The sequence below is a fragment of the Hyposmocoma kahamanoa genome, unplaced genomic scaffold (assembly GCF_003589595.1).
Source record: "Hyposmocoma kahamanoa isolate Upper Pololo Valley unplaced genomic scaffold, ASM358959v1 78, whole genome shotgun sequence".
Lineage (NCBI taxonomy): Eukaryota > Metazoa > Arthropoda > Insecta > Lepidoptera > Cosmopterigidae > Hyposmocoma > Hyposmocoma kahamanoa.
The window spans coordinates 110,629-129,553 of record NW_020653945.1 but is presented as its reverse complement, the minus strand read 5'-3'; the positions used below and the strand labels follow the sequence as shown (position 1 = coordinate 129,553).

General features: G+C 40.5%; 2 protein-coding genes across 2 annotated transcripts in view; one reads left to right on the top strand and one right to left on the bottom strand.

Moving 5' to 3' along the window:
- LOC113233207 (YLP motif-containing protein 1) overlaps positions 1-10,043 on the bottom strand; it is a 21,108-nt gene extending 11,065 nt beyond the window's left edge. The window contains exons 1-10 of the mRNA XM_026468245.1: positions 9,698-10,043; positions 6,761-9,507; positions 6,457-6,689; positions 6,307-6,351; positions 5,356-5,499; positions 5,086-5,271; positions 4,890-4,986; positions 4,542-4,631; positions 3,547-3,646; positions 3,186-3,377 (exon numbers count right to left, since the gene is read on the bottom strand). Coding sequence (XP_026324030.1) covers positions 3,186-3,377; positions 3,547-3,646; positions 4,542-4,631; positions 4,890-4,986; positions 5,086-5,271; positions 5,356-5,499; positions 6,307-6,351; positions 6,457-6,689; positions 6,761-9,507; positions 9,698-9,784 — 3,921 coding nt within the window. The 5' untranslated portion in view covers positions 9,785-10,043. The remainder of the gene's footprint in view (positions 1-3,185; positions 3,378-3,546; positions 3,647-4,541; positions 4,632-4,889; positions 4,987-5,085; positions 5,272-5,355; positions 5,500-6,306; positions 6,352-6,456; positions 6,690-6,760; positions 9,508-9,697) is intronic.
- A 4,925-nt stretch (positions 10,044-14,968) lies between these two features.
- LOC113232955 (cytochrome b5-like) overlaps positions 14,969-18,925 on the top strand; it is a 21,894-nt gene continuing 17,937 nt past the window's right edge. The window contains exon 1 of the mRNA XM_026467874.1: positions 14,969-15,357. Coding sequence (XP_026323659.1) covers positions 15,238-15,357 — 120 coding nt within the window. The 5' untranslated portion in view covers positions 14,969-15,237. The remainder of the gene's footprint in view (positions 15,358-18,925) is intronic.

The following is an 18,925-nucleotide window of genomic DNA, read 5'->3' as shown; positions in this document are numbered from 1 at the left end:
TTTTCTCAGGAATATAAAATGTTTTTAATTTTTTCTTATCATTGATGTTATTTCAACTAAAAACCTCCTAATCACAAAAGTCCGTCCTCATTCATGTAAGGCAATCTATCTAAATAATAATTATGTTATAGACTTATAAACTTTATTGTAATTCAATCAGACAAAAGGAACTTTAAAATCCACGCACTTTTACAACGATCTAGTACAGAATATTGTACGACCTTGACAAATAAAAATGTATCCAAATATCGTTCTTGTCCCCCATTCCTGTCTACTTTTAAGTCAAATTGTTAAACTTTAAGTATGATAATTAGATGTTGATATTGATGATAATATATTGTCGCACAATAAAGTTTAAAAGACATTAACAAAATAATTAGATAGAAGGATTTTGGTACAAGAAGTGAAATTAAAATTTTCTATTCATTTTGTTAACAAACTTTACAGCTTTTTAAATTCGATTTATATGCTTAAATTACAATGTTTAAATTAAAATGAACCTTTTTGTACCTCCACAAACACCGCAGAGTTTATTTATTTGTTTAGAAAATAGTTTTATACAAGTCTTTCAAAAAATATATTAATTTATTAACAAATCACCCGATTTGTTAATAAGTTCCATTAAATTCGCACAACTCCTTGCGAGTTGTTACAAAATATGAATTTGTACCATTGTGGACTTCGCATTCGCGCTAAAAAGTGCCCGTAGTTATAGGTCGTTAAAATCACTTACAGAGCGTCAATCGCGCAATATTGTTCGTATTCTTCGCAATACTATATAATAATCATTTGTAAAAATTACTGCAGTAAAGTGTAAAAACAGGATTTTGTATCATATTTTCACTATATAACTTAGAAATGTAAACTAAATGTAAACTATAACATATAAATGAATATGAAATATAAAATACAAAAGCAAACAAAATAATCAAATAGCTAACTGTCCTTTTTCTACACATTGCATGCGCAAAAGATGGAAAGAGGCCCATTACGCCAGTTTCAAGAAGCTTATATAAACTTCTTGGTCATTTTCAATTGTTCGAACCACAAACGATTGAAATATTTAGAACAAAGAAACTATAGTCGCTTTATTATACCTTTTGCCGGCCGTTTCATAGTCAACAAAGAAGTGTCCGGTTCGGTAGTCTAAAGATTTAACAAATTTATTTTGGCTCTTAACGACCAACATGAACGGTGTATAGGGGGTAGATGTGTGTCAATCGCGTTCGATCTAATCAAAATGATTCGAGCAGCACCTGTGACCCGGTAACCCGGTTACTAGCTTCTAAATAACCCGATCATTTTAGAGTTTCACGGGTCATGCGCGCAATATTCGACTTTGTCACAACAATTTTAGAGATCATTCAACAATTCACAGTATTATTGTTGTCTCGTTCACTCTCACGTAAAGTCCCCACTCACGACACGGTTCGCCTCTTCACTCTTCGTTTGGGTCGAACATTTGCTCGATAGAGCATTCATTCGATAAAACCTTCGTTCGATAGAACCAAAAAGTCAAGCAATCGATCAACTAGTCAACGGGTGAAGGGATTAATGAGTCTCATGGTCGTATTCCAGAACTCTACTCAATGCTCAAGTCAGGACTTGAGTATTGCAGTGAGCACTGAAAATCGTACTCAAGTCCTTGCCATTAGTGTCGTATTTCCAGTGCTTGTGTTTCCAGTGCAATCCTGACTTGAGCATTGAGTAGAGTTCTAGAATACGACCCTAAGAATCATTCATTCATCCTAATTTCTCTGTGGCGCACAGTGGGCCTAAACTGATAATTCTTGGACATAGGAATAACTTGTGGAGTATCGAGCTAGTTTTTTTATATATAATAGATAATAACATTTCTAACAACTTTAATTCTTGTATAATTTCTTGAAAAAAAAAAATAGTTAATTTTTTTTGTATGGAGAAATATACATTTTATTATTTGTCTCAAAATATACGTGGGTTACTTGCAGTATAGCTCCGATCATTTTCTATGTAGAATAAAATAATCCGTCTGCATGTACTTGCGGCTTTACAAGTAAAGGTGCGGCAAAATTGATAAGTGTTTTATGTAATTTTTTGACAAAATACATGAACTTCGACTAAAAAAAAAATTATTTTAGTGTAATTTAGAGAGTGTTATAACAATAACACGAAAGTTAAGTAGAAACTAGTATATTGTGTTAAAAAATAAATAACAAATCTAAAATTTTGGCACCTTTGTACTCGTAAAGCCGCAAGTACCTGCAGATGGATTATTTTTTCTTGATAGAGAATGACTGGACCTTTATTGTAAATAAATCACACACATTACGTTTTCCTACATTTCGAGATAAAAAATAAAATGTATATTTCTTCATACAAAAAAAACAACAAAAAAAACAAAAATTTCTCTGAAACTATCAACTTTCAAGAAATTATACAAGAATAAAAGTTGTTAGAAATGTTAATTATATTATCGATATGAATATTAAAATGAAGCTTGGCATCGACTATCACCCCGAGGTCCCTAATTTCATGCACTTGCTTTATTTTACTATCTAAAAGAACGAAGAAGAACTATCTAAAGTCATAACATATAGAGTTACGTTTACGAGTAAATGATATAACATAACACGTATCGGCATTCAAAAACAGTTGATCAATTTTACAATAACGTTTAAAATGTTTGCACATCTGTCTGCAACTTTAGTGTAAAAATAAGTTTAAAAATCTTCGTGTCGTCTGCGTAAAGCAGATGACGCGAGTCATGAAAGCAAGAACCGATGTCATTGAGAGTCCTGCGGATGTCTAAAGATATTTCGAGGAATCTAGAAGTATAACTCTTCAATGCCACAACTTGACTTCGATTAGTGATTTAGGAACTTACCCACCGAAGTAGGTCACCATGTATACCTTTAATAGTTTTAACTTTGATAGTTTTTAAAATAAGTGTTGAGTGACAACTTTTATCGAATACTAGAAAAATAGGTATACACGGCGTCCACCTGATGGCCCGCATCGAGCGCATTAAGAATGAAATCGGTATACAACATTAAATTTAAATCAACACTTCTGCCACGGAAGAAGCCGTGTTGTTGTTGTGATACGTGACAGAATACTATAATACTAAGATCATGTACTACAATTTTTTCAAGATTTTTCCAAGAATACAAAACTTAGAGATGGAGAGAGTTCTGTGAATCGGCCCAGGGCTCGCCCGTCGAAATGTGAAATGGAACGTCACCTTTGACCAGTGGCCCGGGGTAGCCGTGCAGCTCTGCAGCGAGCGGGTCCTCCGCCGTGGCCGCCGCCAGCGACAGGATCTGCACCGTGGCCGGCAGCCCGTCCACCGGGTACGACGGTCGCACCACCACGATGTGTCGCGACGATATGCTGCCCTGCGAGTCGTTGTCGTGCGTCGTCAATCGTCGAGTGCGCCACCGATTAAACGATGTTTTGTTTCAGGCGTCGCACTCGCTCGTAACAATTTTTTCCTCAAATAACTTTATTGCCGTTCTAACGAAAATGTTGTAATTGAAAAACCGCTTTTTCAGGCGTAGTGCCTACCTTGACGTGCGCGGTGGAGAACTTGAAAGGCGTCATGCGCTCGGAGCGCACCGTCGATTCCTCCAGGTGCAGGTTCAGCGACGCATCCGTGTTCAAGTCCCTGCAATGCATCAAGTCGATCATGTGCCACTGTCCCGTCGCTACGCTTCGCGAATTGTCCCATTTTGGGATCAAAGTTCATTCTTTCGATCTTTCCCGAACTTAATAGTAGGTACACAGTGGTTAGCTGAAGTCGTGCACAGTGACGAGCCGGGCGGTGGTGCAAAAGGCGCGGCTCGCGAACAATACACTCATGAGCTTAATGCAATTGTGAATACCGTGAGACGACCGAAAATGTAGATGAACGATGAGCTCTATTTACCAATCAGTAACCAAATATTTTACAATAGCAACGTTCAGTGTGAGAAAAGGCCTATACACCTCTACTAAGACAGCCCTCGCGAGCAATCGAAAGCTGGTCAAGATAAAGCTGTTACAATTATCGTTTAACGTTGAAAGCGTAGAAATTGAAATCGCAAAGTTCTTTGCAAGATAGCCGCCTGACGACACTTCGAAGGGCTGAAGCGGTGATTAATTGGCCGCAAATCAAAGAAGAACAACTCATGGGATATAAATGAGCCTCAACGAACGGGAAAATTGCAGCGGACATAGATTAAAGGAACAGGTATGTGAACGATTTCCCGAAGGTGTGATCGCAAAATGGTAATAGGAGAGGGCGATCAAGTTAGGTTTGCGGCACTAGGTGTGGCAATGGGGTACCACAGGGCACCTTTTTATCAAATATGCGCCATTATTGCATTATATTAAATTAAATAAAAATTGCTCTTTCATAGTAGGTAGGTACAGAATTTGTTGCTGGCTCAGGGCTAACAGTTTAGGTAACGACCGAGGGGGAATTGTTGGAGTCGTAACATGGGACCACCACGCAGACAAGTCGTGGGCCACCAGCGGGCCGGGGCGGGGGCCGCAGTCCCGAGCCGCGAGTCGGCACCCACCTGTCGGAGAGGTCGGTGCGCAGCGAGGGCGCGTCGTGCAGCGAGCCGTCCCGGCGGAAGGCCGCGCCCAGCGCCAGCCCGCCGAAGTACCTACGCCCGAACGCACAAGGGTCACTAGCGCTCGCGGGGCGCGCCCGTTCCGGAACCTAAGTCTTCGTCCGCGAATTCATGGCAAGTCTCGCTAACTGATTCGGACGAAACCAAAGTTAAGCGTGGAAATGGAAAACGAATCAACGGCGCAGTACAAATGAACACCGACACGCAACTTTGTTAAATGGAAAGATGTACTCGTTATGTGGATGTGTATAATACAAGCGTGGAAGTCGCGTGACACGCGGAAACACTCACGTGTCGTTGCCCTTGAGCCCGTTGGTGCTGGACCGGCCCGAGTGCACGCTGCCGCGGTCCTCTCTCTCCCTTCCTTCGTACCCCAGAGAGCCGTATACTGCAACACGAGCACCTTTCGTGACTCAGTTGGACGCTGTGGCAAATTGCAAGGGGAGATCCGTCGAAGTTGCACTTAAAACAAAGAGGTAGTACGAACCGTCAGCGTAGTTTTGCGAAAGCTTGGACGGACGGAAGTCGGAGGGCGGGGGCGGTGCGCGCCCGGCCAGCAGCTGCTTGTACACCTGCATGTAAGCGGCCGGGTTGGTCAGCCGCAGGTGCTCGTAGTACTGATACTGCTGCCGCTGCAGCGCGTACGGGTCGCCGTATACGCCGCCGCCGTACACTGCGCAACCACAACAACAGTTACGATTGCATTTTTGAAAATAAAAAGGGAATGGATAGGTGTCGCTTTAAAAACCGGACTTACCATCGTAGTAAGGGTCTGCGCGGTCGCGGTCGCGGCGGTCGCGGCGCCGTTCGCGGCGGTCGCGGCGTTCGGCCTCGGGGGCCTCCTCGTCCGTGGCCTGCGCCTGCGCCTCCCGCGACGCGCCGCGCGGCGAGTACGCCTCGCCTGCAGCCCGCCGCCACGTTAGCGTTACAACCACCGAATCGAATTACGATTAAAAATACACATCCCTCATCAGGAGCCCGTGCTTAGCAGTCGGGCATACCTGAATTAAGACAAACAAGTCCTGTCAGACTGCTTTAGACATATCGTACCGACTACGTATAGCTGGCCATCGGAAGATTCAAAAACCTCAGAAAATAAATTGTGTCAGTTGGTACTGTCACCGACAACATGATAGTAGTTATTCCTCAGGTGAGAACAGTATTGCAACAAAGTGATGAGTGATGCCGTAACAATCGCCTCAGTATACATGTTAATTCAAAACCAGATGCTTCTGTTATCACATATAATGTATTTAAGACAGAGACAATAGATAAATGTAATTTGAATCTGGCAGGGCAACAAGATATCTCTGTCTGATATGTAATCTCTGCAATACCCTACATACTAAAGTGATATAAATGACAAAAGTTTGATGACACGTTATCTGGCGAGACATTGGGAAAAAACCGTAAGTAGTAGGCAGCCGAATGCTTCAATTCATGCACATCCTCCCACACAAAGTGCACAGAGATGTACTAGGATATGCTCAAATGTTAATTAAACTCAAATGTTGAGTATGTTATGTGTTCAAAGATAGCAAGCAAATTGATGTTCCATTTATATTATTATAATAACAACTGGTGAATGTATATATTATTGCATCAAAGTACAATAGTGTTATTGAACTCGGGCCTTGTGACATGCAGATTACAGGTGATGTGTGCATCACTCTACAAGGCATGGCACACAACACTACGGCTCAGGTACCTTCTTTCCTACAATTGTTAGGTTTCTCATCGCTTGAGAACTTCACTGTAAAATAAATTAGAAATAATTTCTCAATTGTGTTATTGTCCAGTCCCCTAGCAAATTTTTCAGACCACTTTACGGGTCACAATAATGTTCAGCGAAGCTCACCTCGGCGTCGTTCCTCGTCGTCGCGCTCGAGACGGAGGTTGCCGTGCTTGCGCGCCGGGTCGATGTCGCGGTAGCGCGCCTCGTAACGGTCTCGGCGGTCGCCGCGCCGATCGCCGTAGTGGCGGTCGCGCTCGATTGTGTTGTACCGGCGGCTGCGCTCGCGGTCCTCGTAGCGCTTCTCTTTGTCCTCTGGCCGCGGCGGTTTCGATGTGTAAGATCCTTCTCTATAGCGCCTATTAACAACACATTTTATTTGTAGTACACATTCTTCTCAATTCTATCACTATTTAATCGTTAGTTTTACCTGCGCTCACGCTCTTTATCACTGTAATAGTCAGTGTCTTCTGTTTCGTAGCGATGGCTGCGTGCGCTACGCCGGTGCCTCCGTGAGTGTGGGCTTTCATCACGGTCACGCCTGTCGCGCTCCTTGTCTCTCTCCCTGCGATCCTTTTCAGAGCGATGGTCGTCGCGTATCGACCTCCTGTCGGATTCTCTGTCATACTTCCGGTCGCCTCGCGAGTACCGTCCCTCGTCTCTCTCCCTGTCTCGGTCGCGATCTCGCGAAGATTTAGAGTATTTGTCACGGTCCCTCCTTGGGGAGGCTTTGAAAGCTTTATCTCTCTCGGACTCCTCGCCTGAAGTGTTAATACGATTTAAAGATTGCCTCCTAGAACTTGTGACTGGGTGCTCCAAGGAATCGGATGCGTCGATTTTTCTGTCCATTCCCATATCACATGCATTTATATCTGCCCCTTCTAAAGTTTGTTCTCGGGAGTACGACATTTCAGCAGATGATATAATGCTCAAGTCTTGCAAGTTCTCTCCCTCCATGATAATCTCTCGTTGCTGCTCTTCAGGAGCTGCATTGAACTCAGGTGGTATGTCACTATTCACTTCTCGGGTATTCCCTGGCTGGCCTCTCAGTGCAGATCTGGGTGTCTGTTCTGAATAGTCTGACCCATCCACATTTTGTTCCCTCATCTCCGAGGGGCCTACATCACTTGGTATAGGATAGTCATGATCAACTCCAGTCACTACCCGCTGCTCGTTACTACTGCTATAATTATTCGCCTGGTATTGGGGGAATTCATTATTGCTGGGTTCTCCAGGTACCATTCTGTCCAAGCCAAAAGGTCTTCTCTCTGATGCCCTTGCAGAGGGAGGTTGACTGTAGTTGGGATTTTGTTGACCATCAGCTTGGCGGAAAGGTCGTCCTTCACTCTCAGTGGGTTGTCCATCTATATGACGCTCCCTGTAATTATCACTTGATTGGTTGTAGCTGTTATCAGACTCTGTCTGTTGCCCTGGTACCATTCTTGACAAGCCAGGTGGAGGTTCATCACCAGGCATATTCAAGTTTTGACTGTATTCAGATTCTTGTTGACCGACAACCATCCTTCTAAATCCAGGAGGTGGCACATTTCGGCTAAAATCAGTGTTGTCGCCATAATCCCCACTTGATAGATGAGCTGTTTGCAAATATTCATTTCTATCATTTTGTGGTGCTACTTCTAGATTATCAGGGACCTGTGGAGCAATGGGCATGGGTCGGAATGGTGACATTTGTGGTTGGTCAGGCCTCTCCGAATTATCAGGTGTTGTTTCCAAGTTAGCTCCAAATCCAACTGGTACCCTATGTTGGGAAGCTTTGTTAACTGCAGCCGGAGACACTAGGTTAGTATTGGATGTCGAATTAGGGAACGCCTGGAGAGATGGACTAGCAGAGGAAACTTTCTTGTGAGAAAATTGTGCATTCTGTTTAAATGGATTTGATCCTGATGAAGTGGGAAAGTTTATAGGAGGAGGAAAAGATGATGAAGTAGGAGGTGGGGGTAAGCTTGCTAATGTTATTGGCAGTGCTGGAGAAGCTGTGGATGAACAGTGAGGTGGTGGAGGGGGCATGGTAGAAGAGACAGGTGGAGGTAAATTTGAAGGAGACGCAGAAGGTGGAGGAAGATTTGGTAATATATTTTCTGGTGCTTTTCTAGGGTCCAAATCTTTTTTATTATGACATTCAGGAGCAGGAATTTCTCTATTCGTAATATTCATATCTTGCATAGAAGCAGGTAATTCATCATGACTTTCCCTTCTACTACTGCTGCCAGCATTGTCAACAAGTGTTGATTCCTCATTTGAATGATGAGACCACTCTTCAAATCCAGACTGAGAGTAATTGAAATTAGAGTTGTCAGTGTTTGGACCTGGACTACTTTTGCTAGAATTCCTTGATTGATTATCACTTCTGTAGGTGCCTTCAGAATGAGTTTGCAAGCCATCACTTGACTCCTGCGACATTTGGGATTCTATTGACCACTGTGGGGTTAAATTGTCTAGGTGGAGGCGTTTTCCAACTGCTAGGTTTGGCAAACGCTCCTTGACTATTTCTCTGTCACTCAAACTTCTCACTTCTTCAGGAACAGGAAGCTGTGCTGACAAATTGCTGGTGTGCCTCTGTATAGACTGCTCGTTTACACTACTATTTTCTAGAGGAATACTTTCCGGTGTTATTTTAGAGGCCTCTAGCTGCTGTTGAGGTGTTGAATCTATAGAATCTTTTTTATCCTCTGTGGACCAATTCCAGGTATCAGTATTGGAAAAACTTTCTTCTATAACATTAGCATTATTAAATATTTGCTGTTGTTGAGGCTGAGCACCAGGTTGGACTGCACCACTTGTATTCTGCCCTCCAGCATGCTGAGTTTGCTTAGAAGAGTCTTCCCAGCCCCAGTCCCAATTGTCTTCCCAGCTATCAGTATTTGGTTTCTTCTGGTAGTTTTGGTGCTGTGCCCCTTGGTTTTGGTAGTAATTTTGCTGATAACCTTGTTGCTGGATATTGGTGAAACTCGGATTAGTATAGTTCTGGTTGTACTGTGCTGGCTGTTGAAACAACTGATTAGCATTGTTTCCACAATCCTGCTGCTGGTACACCTGTTGGCCGTATTGCTGATTGTAGAGTGGCTGTTGCACTTGCCAATACTGTTGCGTTGTTGGGTTCCCTGAGGTTGGGGGAGCTCCTGAGTAGTTAGCATACGTATTCTGATTCCCATAAGCCTGCAATAAAATAGATGGTTGTGCATTAAACACTTGCAAAAGAATGTATATATTGCGCGTGAAAGGTGGTTGTCAGTTTAAGATATATTGCGAGAAGTCTAAAGACAAAACGGTAACAATTGTCGCCAATATGGGACTAAGGAAGGTCTGAGAGGTGTCCACGTCATTGTTTACGTCTTAGGCGCCTAACCTGTGGCTGCGGCAGGTGCGGCGAAGGTGCGTAGGGCGCGTGCTCAGGCGGGGGAGCCGTGCTGCCCGGCCGCTGCGACCACGACATGTTGCCACTCTTTACGTAACATACGGCTCCAGCCCGCTCTCGCTCACTGCATATGCCACACCGACACACACCGTCACTTTCATGGATCGAAACTAGCACCGAACACTTTCACTTTCACTTCCAGCTGTCTAACGACTCTGATACATTCGTTTCTACAGTGCCGACGATTTTGATTGGACTCCAATTAGCACTGTTTTGGTTTTTGAATCGAATAATGAAAATGAAATCATAAATTTCTATAGAAATAATGTTGACAGCAGTCCATCGATCGAAGGTGCCCTGTTGGCAGTGTAGCCATACAAATGATCACATTTTCCGCTAAGATTATTAATGTCATTCGGTAGGCGATGTTCAGTCATTTCATAAAAAAAATTGCTTTATGTAAATATATAATGGATACAAAAACGCATCTATTTTTCGTGGTGATAATAAATATTTATATTTTAAACTGTGTACATGTTGGCCAACACCCGACAAGTTAGTCGACATCTTTGACCTTTGCGTTGTCATTGTCTGTCCGTCTGTTTTACCCTTGTTCTACGTAAACTCTATTCTATACTATTTGTATGGGTCGTACTCAGTGTTGCCAGATATAATTTTCAAAACTCCGTAAGATGACGCTCAAAATGTATAACATATACAGGCTGTATATTTGAAAGCGAGACATATTCATGGATGTCATAGTAAATAATGTTACAACTTAACATAGACTAAAATAAAATTAGGATATGGGATAGAACAAAAAATAAATCAACAAATTTGTTTTGGAGCGTACATAGGAATAAACCGATTCCCTTTACGCTTGATTTCGAGTGCATTGGGAATATTACCAAATGATCGCCGAGTGAGACAGCAACAATAACAACGATTTCACATCTCTCTCCCACATACTCATTTATGTTATGATGAAAAAGCTGTCATCGAAATAATTACGTTTTAGCTTATGTTGATTATTTTTTACTTATGAACTATCATCGAAATGTTTTACGTACTAAAAAAGATAATTAAGTTATCATTTAATAAGAATTGAGGTGTTTGGTGTAGTTAAAAATGTGAAATGAAATTATTTACAATGATTGATTTTTTAGTTATTTACAGTTTATTTACACTTACGTGGTACGGAGCAAGTGTTCAAAATGTCCACCGTTTTCCACAATGCATAGTCTAGCACGTCTTAGTAAATTTTGTTTTAAATTGATCAACATAAACACAAATTTTGTCTCACAGTATAAAATGCTGAGACAATCTTTGCATGAGAACATCTTCGACACTGTTCACCTCCTCCGCGTAAACTCCAATTTGGGAACATTTCAATAGCTCGCCTCACACTATCACCACTTATTGCGTAAAGTCGCACCATCTCAGTCAATTCGACGTTAGAATAGATATCCATTTTGCAGGCGAGAGGCGCGTTCGCCGCCGGCGCAGTGTTCGGGCGAGCGGAAGTACAAATAATTTACGTGTCTTCGCTAGGCCAAGGTCGCGCGTACACTGTCTCTGCAAACAGTGCCGACCTTTTTTTTTTGACGGGGGGAAATCTTTATGAATACCCCTGAGCCCAGGGAGACTCAGGGGTTATGTGGGGACTCTCCCTCCAGACTGGTGGGCCCACCCCACTAAAACCCCCCGGGTTTCCCTCGCCGTGGGATCAGTGAACATTCACCACGACGAAACAGTGCCGACCTGAGCTTTGTTCTCGCCGGTGCGTCCGTCAGAGCAATAATGGTGGTATGCACAGAATTCGATAAGTAATGTTGCTCACAAGTAGTCGTCGATAAAAAAAAATAATAAAAAATATTTTTTTGTAAAGTTTAAGTTCATTAGTTTATTATTTTTTTGAGTTCAGATTCAGGTATATAACGCAATCTATAAGTATGTCTCACTTTCAAATATACAGCCTGTATAAATAAATAAAAATCCGAATTGTCCATAGTGGGACAGAAGTTAAATCGCCTACAAAATAAAAATCCTTAGTATTCCGTAGATTGCTTCTAGAAAAATCTATAGATCTATAGACTTTTCTGAAAGCTATTATACATCATACTGTTTACTTAGTTCCTACTTGGTTAAGAAATTGAAGAAGCTGCACATCGTTTACTTAGTTGGTTGTCAAATATTCAAGATGGCGGACGCAGATGCGGTCCTCTTTGAAAATTAATTTACAACGACGTGTTGCTCACATTTCGCTATTTGAATTTTTTAATTATTCGCATTGATTAATTTGTGTATAACAATATTCCATAATCGCGAAATAGTATACAAAATTTCACACTATCCATCTCGTTTTGCAAGCATGTAATGACTCGTGTTAAAACAATACAAAACATAAATTTAGATTAATAAGCAACAGAGTGTTCTGACTACACAATAACGAATACTATCCAGCTACTAAGGTTACCATATAAATTTAAAAAATATAAAGGAGACTAGGCTCAATCATAACTGTTACTTGACTAGACTACATGATCTAAAGATCTTTGCCTTTCCACAAGGACAAGTATCATAATATCATAATTTCAACGACGACTGTATTTTTTTCTTTTACTTTAGTAAAAGTTTGTTTTTCTTTTTAGTAACATAATAATTATAAATACTAACCGGAAGGCCTCTGGGTCAAAGCAAAATGGAATGGAGTGTATTTTGCAACTAATAACGACTTTGCCAAAGATAAGCTGATAAGCTAAGCGGGGCAGTAAACAGTGGAGTGACAGCCGAGGATGTTTCAAATATAATAAAAAACATGACGAGAGGAAAATCTCCAGGTCACGATGGCCTCAGCATCGAGCACCTGCAGCACGCTGGTCCCCATACATCTAGAGTTCTTTCCATGTTTTACACGTTATGCGTAAGCCACTCCTATTTACCGTCAGATCTTATGAAAACCGTGGTGGTACCAATAGTAAAAAATAAGACGGGTGACCTTGCCGACAAAAGCAACTATAGGCCCATTTCCCTAGCTACGATTGTCGCCAAAGTGTTTGACGGTGTGCTTAATACACAGTTACAAAAACACACAAAACTGCACGACAATCAATTTGGTTTCAGACCCAAATTGTCCACAGAAAGTGCAATACTGTGTCTTAAGCATACCGTTAGATATTACACGGTTCGTAAAACGCCAGTCTATGCGTGTTTCCTCGACTTGTCTAGGGCCTTTGACCTGGTGGACTATGATGTCTTGTGGAATAAGCTGGAGAGCATGGGGCTACCGCATGAACTGATAAACATTTTTAAGTATTGGTATGCACACCAGGTTAATAACGTCAGGTGGGCGGGTACAATGTCAGAGTCGTATCGGCTTCAATGTGGTGTGAGGCAGGGTGGTTTGACCTCGCCCACACTGTTCAATATATATATGGATGCCTTGATCGTCGAGCTCAGCAGTCGCCATGTCGGCTGTCACGTTGATGACGTTTGCGTAAATAATCTCAGTTATGCGGACGACATGGTTCTGCTGAGTGCGTCAGTTTGTGGCCTACGCCAGCTATTACAAGTCTGCGAATTGTACGCTGAAGAACATGGCTTACGGTATAACGCTACCAAAAGTCAGTACTTGGTCTTCCGGGCCGACGGTGCTAAGTGTCCACAAAACGTACCACCTGTATACCTTAACGGAGTCCCTCTAGATAGAGTGGACCATTTCAAATACCTAGGACACATAGTCACGGTCGGCCTAGAGGACAAAGTTGACATAGAGCGCGAGCGGAGGGCCTTGTCCATGAGGGCAAATATGTTGGCTCGCAGGTTTGCGCGGAGTTCAGTGGGGGTGAAGATCACGCTCTTTCGTGCGTATTGCACTTCACTGTACACGTGCGCCCTGTGGTCCAATTATACAAAAAAAGCGTACAACACGCTCCGTGTACAATATAATAACGCTTTCAGGGCGATATTGGGGCTGCCCCGCTCCTGCAGCGCCTCCGGTATGTTCGCGACGGCGCGCACCGACTGCTTTTACACAACCATGCGCAAACGGTGCGCGTCACTGGTGCGCAGAGTGCGGGCCAGCTCTAATACCGTCCTGAACATGATAGCGGAAAGGCTAGATTGCCCCTATGTCCGGCATTGTTGCGATAAGCATGCCTGCTATAGTGCCGGACATGGCGGTAATTAAAAATTAAAAATTAGGTTACTATTAGATTTAATTTCATTTATTTTATATTCATTTAAATTTTATTTTTATTATTTTGATTTGTTTTCCTTTGCATGATATTATTATTATTTTATTATTTTGATTTTTGATAGATGCAATGGGTTTAATTTTAATTTAATTTTGATTTTATAAATTGTATTAATAATGTGAAATGTTTTGTCTATTATGGGTCTTTGCTGCCCGAAATAAATGATTTTTATTTTTATTTCTTATTTTAAAGGTTTTGCGTTAATTCCCCAACTTTAAATAAAAAAAAATAAAAAACTATAAGTCATATAAACGAAAAAGGTACCTATTCAAAAGTTGTGAATCCCAAAAACACTGCCATTGTGATAAAAAATTTTAGCATGAAAATAAGATTTTATGAGTTATCTAAAATTTATATAGGGTGTTAAAAAAACAACGTTTAGAAAAATAATATTTTGATTACAAATTTAATATGCTCACAATTTGTTTATTTTTAAACATTTTTATGTTTCCATGTATTTAAAAAGTGTAAGCTTACATTTTTGTCCTTAATTTCCGTCTCAGAGTATACAAGCGAAATATAGATAAAGAGTGTAAAATCTAAAAAAGATCATTTTCATGTACTTTTTTTCGCAAGTCACTCCGTTTTACGCAATCTATTCAATATATCTAATGCTATTAATTAATGATGTGGACTTAAGTGTATGTACAGCCAAGAGCACATCGAATTTGGCGCTTTGGTCCGTTCTAATAGCAAACATATAGTTTGAATGAAATTTTAATTTCAAACTTGACGTACTCCAAACCCTGTCGGTTTTCCGTTGCTTTTCGGTTTACGCACAATTTTATAAAATTAAATTTTTTATACTTTTGTTTGAATGGATAGAACAAAAATCCATAGATTTGTCATTAAATAATTTTAGTTTACCATAAATAGGCAAGACCAAAATTCCGTAAGTCTGGTATCACTGGTCCAACCTATATAACATAGATATACACTATATTTTAACACACGTCACGTCACGTCAGCTGTAATCTGTGAATTTGGTGTAGTTTGGTCGAGATGAGATGACTTTTAGGCGGTCCATCAATCTCACTCGATCAAATGTCAGTTTTTTCTCTCTCTCAACATATTTACAATAATATATTACTGTTCTAGAGCAGTGGCAGTTGAACGGGCGATAAGGGAGTACTTTGGTACAACAAAAGATTATAAGTTCAGGGGTAATTTAATAGCTGATAAGAGCGTCAAGCGCTACACGTTCGTGTGTAATACGTCGCTAGTGGTTAGTCGTCCTGTCCGAGTCGACCTGAAGTACCTGCACGGCTCGCCGTGATGGCCGAAGAGACGAACCAGTTATTTACTCGCGAGGAGTTGAAGTCGCGTAACAAGCGCACCGACGCCGTGCTCATCATCCACAATGAGGTGTACGACGTGACGCAGTTCCTCGACGAGGTAAGTGTTTCGCCCTTACACTGATAAAATCTGTTGTATAGTGAAAACATAAAAATGCGTAAATTTACCTTATGAAGAAATGTGATGGAGGTCTCTTGTAGGTGCTATCAGCTAATAATTTAAGTAGTTTGCTAGTATGAATTATGCTCGGAAGTCTTAAGAAAACCCTGTCCAGATCTAGGACATATATCTGGGTTCCTCATGGGATGGTGACAGCCTTACCAAATATGTCTAAAGGCAGCTGAAGTACAATTTCTAGGCAGATAATGAAAAAAAAAAATTTAATTACTTTTTGCTTCACCAAAGGTTGTGAATTGCATCTAACATTTTTGAAATGACCAAAATGGTGAGGTCAAAATTAACATGCCTGTTACTATAATATATCCAATAATTTTATTAACTGAATGATTTCTCTTTATTACTTTGCCTGGCTATGGTGGCAATGTCTTGCATTGAGTAAAAATCATAGTTTACTTAATAAACTTATTTTATTTTATGTTATTTAATCATTTATTGCACAGGAAAACACATTTGGTAAAATGGAACACACACAAAAGGTACTGCTTATTTCTAAAAGAAATTTCTTCCAGCAGACCCAAATACACCACACACTAATTACAATAATGGGTTTACAAGCACAACAAAACAAAATTAAATTATGTCATAAAATAATAATAAAAAAAGAGCACAAATATCAAATTCCTGCAGACTATCTAAATACTTAGATAAATACATATTTCACATTAATTATTATATTATAATATCTATAACATGAATGTTAAAGTGGATAAATTTTCAGTAGAGCTCCTTGTGAAAGAGTTTGTCCAGGGGAAGTACTGCCACCTTACCTGTTTCTGCCGCAAAGCAGTAATGTTAGCATTACTGCCTTACAGGCACATGGGACTTGTCAACTTATGTCTCAGGGTGACGGGCACAGTGGTAGTGTTCCTCAGATCTTTGCGATTCCTCAAAGCTGTGAGTGGCACTGCAACTGTTATGGACAGGCGTGTAGCTTACCATCAGGCACACAACTTGTTTGTCCTGTCACTTGATATTACAAAAAAAATAGTGCTCCTCTCATTTTAAAGATAGCTGAGGGTTTACTATCTTGAATAGTAATGGGAAGTGCATTCCAAAATCTGACCACATTTACAGTAAAGGAGTGAGAATAAAAACTTTTTTAATTGATTGAATTGATTGATGGAAAAGATAACTGGGACCTAACGAGAGAGTGACGGCTTATCCTGGGACATGAAATAGCTGAAACTCTCTTTCAGGTACCTGGGAGACAAAGGATTATGTAGAATGTTGTGAAGAACAGAGATAATATGCAAATTCGTGCAGAGATGAATGGGAAGCCGCTTGACCTGACTGCGGTAGTGTAAGATTTGATCTGAATTTGATGATATTTATGAAGGCCAAAGATGAACTTTATACACAGATGTTGCAACAGTTCAAACTTTTAGCAGCTCTTTAGTAGCATCTAAATAGTAGGAATCAGCATAGTCTAGGAAGGGTAGAATAAGAGACAGAGCTAAACAAGTCTTGGGCAAAAAGTTTTGGACTTTTTGTCACTTGATGTTATATAAAAAAATCATGACCTGCAACTTTTTGGGATTAACCAACAAGCCAAATGACTCAGCCCAATGAGCACTGTTTCTTAAATCAGCATTAACCACTTCAATGGCTGCAACAACATTGGAAGTTTTAAACTGAGGTAGAGCTGCAAATCGTCAAAGTCAAAGTCAAATAACCATTTATTCCATGGGTAAAATTTTTATACTTGAAAACGTAATTTTTTTAAGCACTGCTTATTCACTGCACAGACCTTCCTGAGAAGAACGAGCAAGAAACTTAAATGCTATGGAATACACTTTGAATCATAATTGTGTGGAATCTAGACTCTTGTTGTCTTTCCATACTTCTCTATCTAACACATACTCTTCAATTTTATAATATGACTTTTCAATTAAAATAATTTTAATGTAAGTTTTAAACTTATGAAAGAATCTTATTCTAAAAACATACACAGTTCCCCATAAAATAATCTTTTACCTTAGTTAAACATAATCTTTTTAATTGTTAGTTTTAAGATTAATATTATGGATATCTTCTTTCTTAATGAAATTATGTATATTTTTTACGGGCATACAAAACATTTGAGTAAATATACTGTGATGCCAGTCATGATATCAGTCTCCTTAAACTTTTCTTTTAGAGAAACCCGAGAACCTAAACGGTACACAGAATGAATCGCTCGTTTTTGCAACACAAACATGGTTTGTATATCTGTCACTTTACCGCACATGAGAATCCCGTAGGAGATTATACTATGGAAGTAACTTAAGTAAACTAGTTTAGCAGTAGCAACATCGGTGTACGAGCAGTAGATGTGTCAGTCAGATATGTCGTAACTTAACCTAAATATGTTGCTGATCGCGCGCATTGTCGCGTTTACATCCATCCATACATAAGGACAACGGCACATCAGACTACACATTTTTGATCGAAAATCGCCTCCATTGCAACGGAACAAGATACGTCAATGTGTAGCTAGATGTGCTGGCGTGTGTCGTATGTGTGACGTATATTTTTAGTACAATAAAGACCTTCGGACAGTGCGGTGCCTTACATATTTTACATCATCATCATCTGTAATTTCGATAATTTTTGCAGCACGTTGCCTCGAATGTCCGAATATAGTGAGCAAATAATTACATACATCGCCGGATATATAACACGCGCGTAATACAAAAAATCTACAGTGCGTGTCTTTACAAAAATCTGGAGTTGGTTATACGTATGAGTTCGTTGCTTTCGAGGACGATGGTGGTCTAGTTTATCCCGCCTAAGATGCTATCCAAATATGCAGAGTAGCAGAGTTAGAAATCCGAGAAATAATAAACAAATCACAAAAATTCCACACGAGGCCGTCATTAAGTAAACCACTTCTGATTAATAAGATTTTACCGTATTTTGTCAGCATTAACATTTTCATTTGTCTGCCATTCATCAATTTGATCAATTACCAACAGAAAACCTTCTCGTAAAATTAATTAAGGCAGTCGCAATTTCATATATTGACGTGCGTTTTCATTATTTAAGTTAATCTTGAATTCTGGACAAGTCCCGAAAACCTGGAAGCTTGCATATATACACAGCCTGTACCTAAGAAAGGTAGTCATACCTATCTAATTATCGACCTATCGCAATCACCTCCATACTCTGTATCTCCTTGGATACCTCGAAGATAACGATCTCCTCAGTGATCGACAGTATGGTTTTCGCCGTGGTCGATCTACTTGGATACATTTATGCGAGCGAGGCTGTCGAGAAACGCGGTGAATCGCTTGCCGTATCTCTCGACATATCAAAGGCTTTTGATAGGGTTTGGCATGATAGCCTGTTAAACAAGCTTCCAGCTTACGGAATTCCTCTTGGCTTTTGCACATAGGTAGGCGATTTTCTGACAGATCAATCCGTGTAGTTGTAGATGGTTACTCGTCTGCTCCTCATGGTATAAATGCCGTTGTACCTCAAGGATCTGTCCTCTCCGCCACTCTATTCT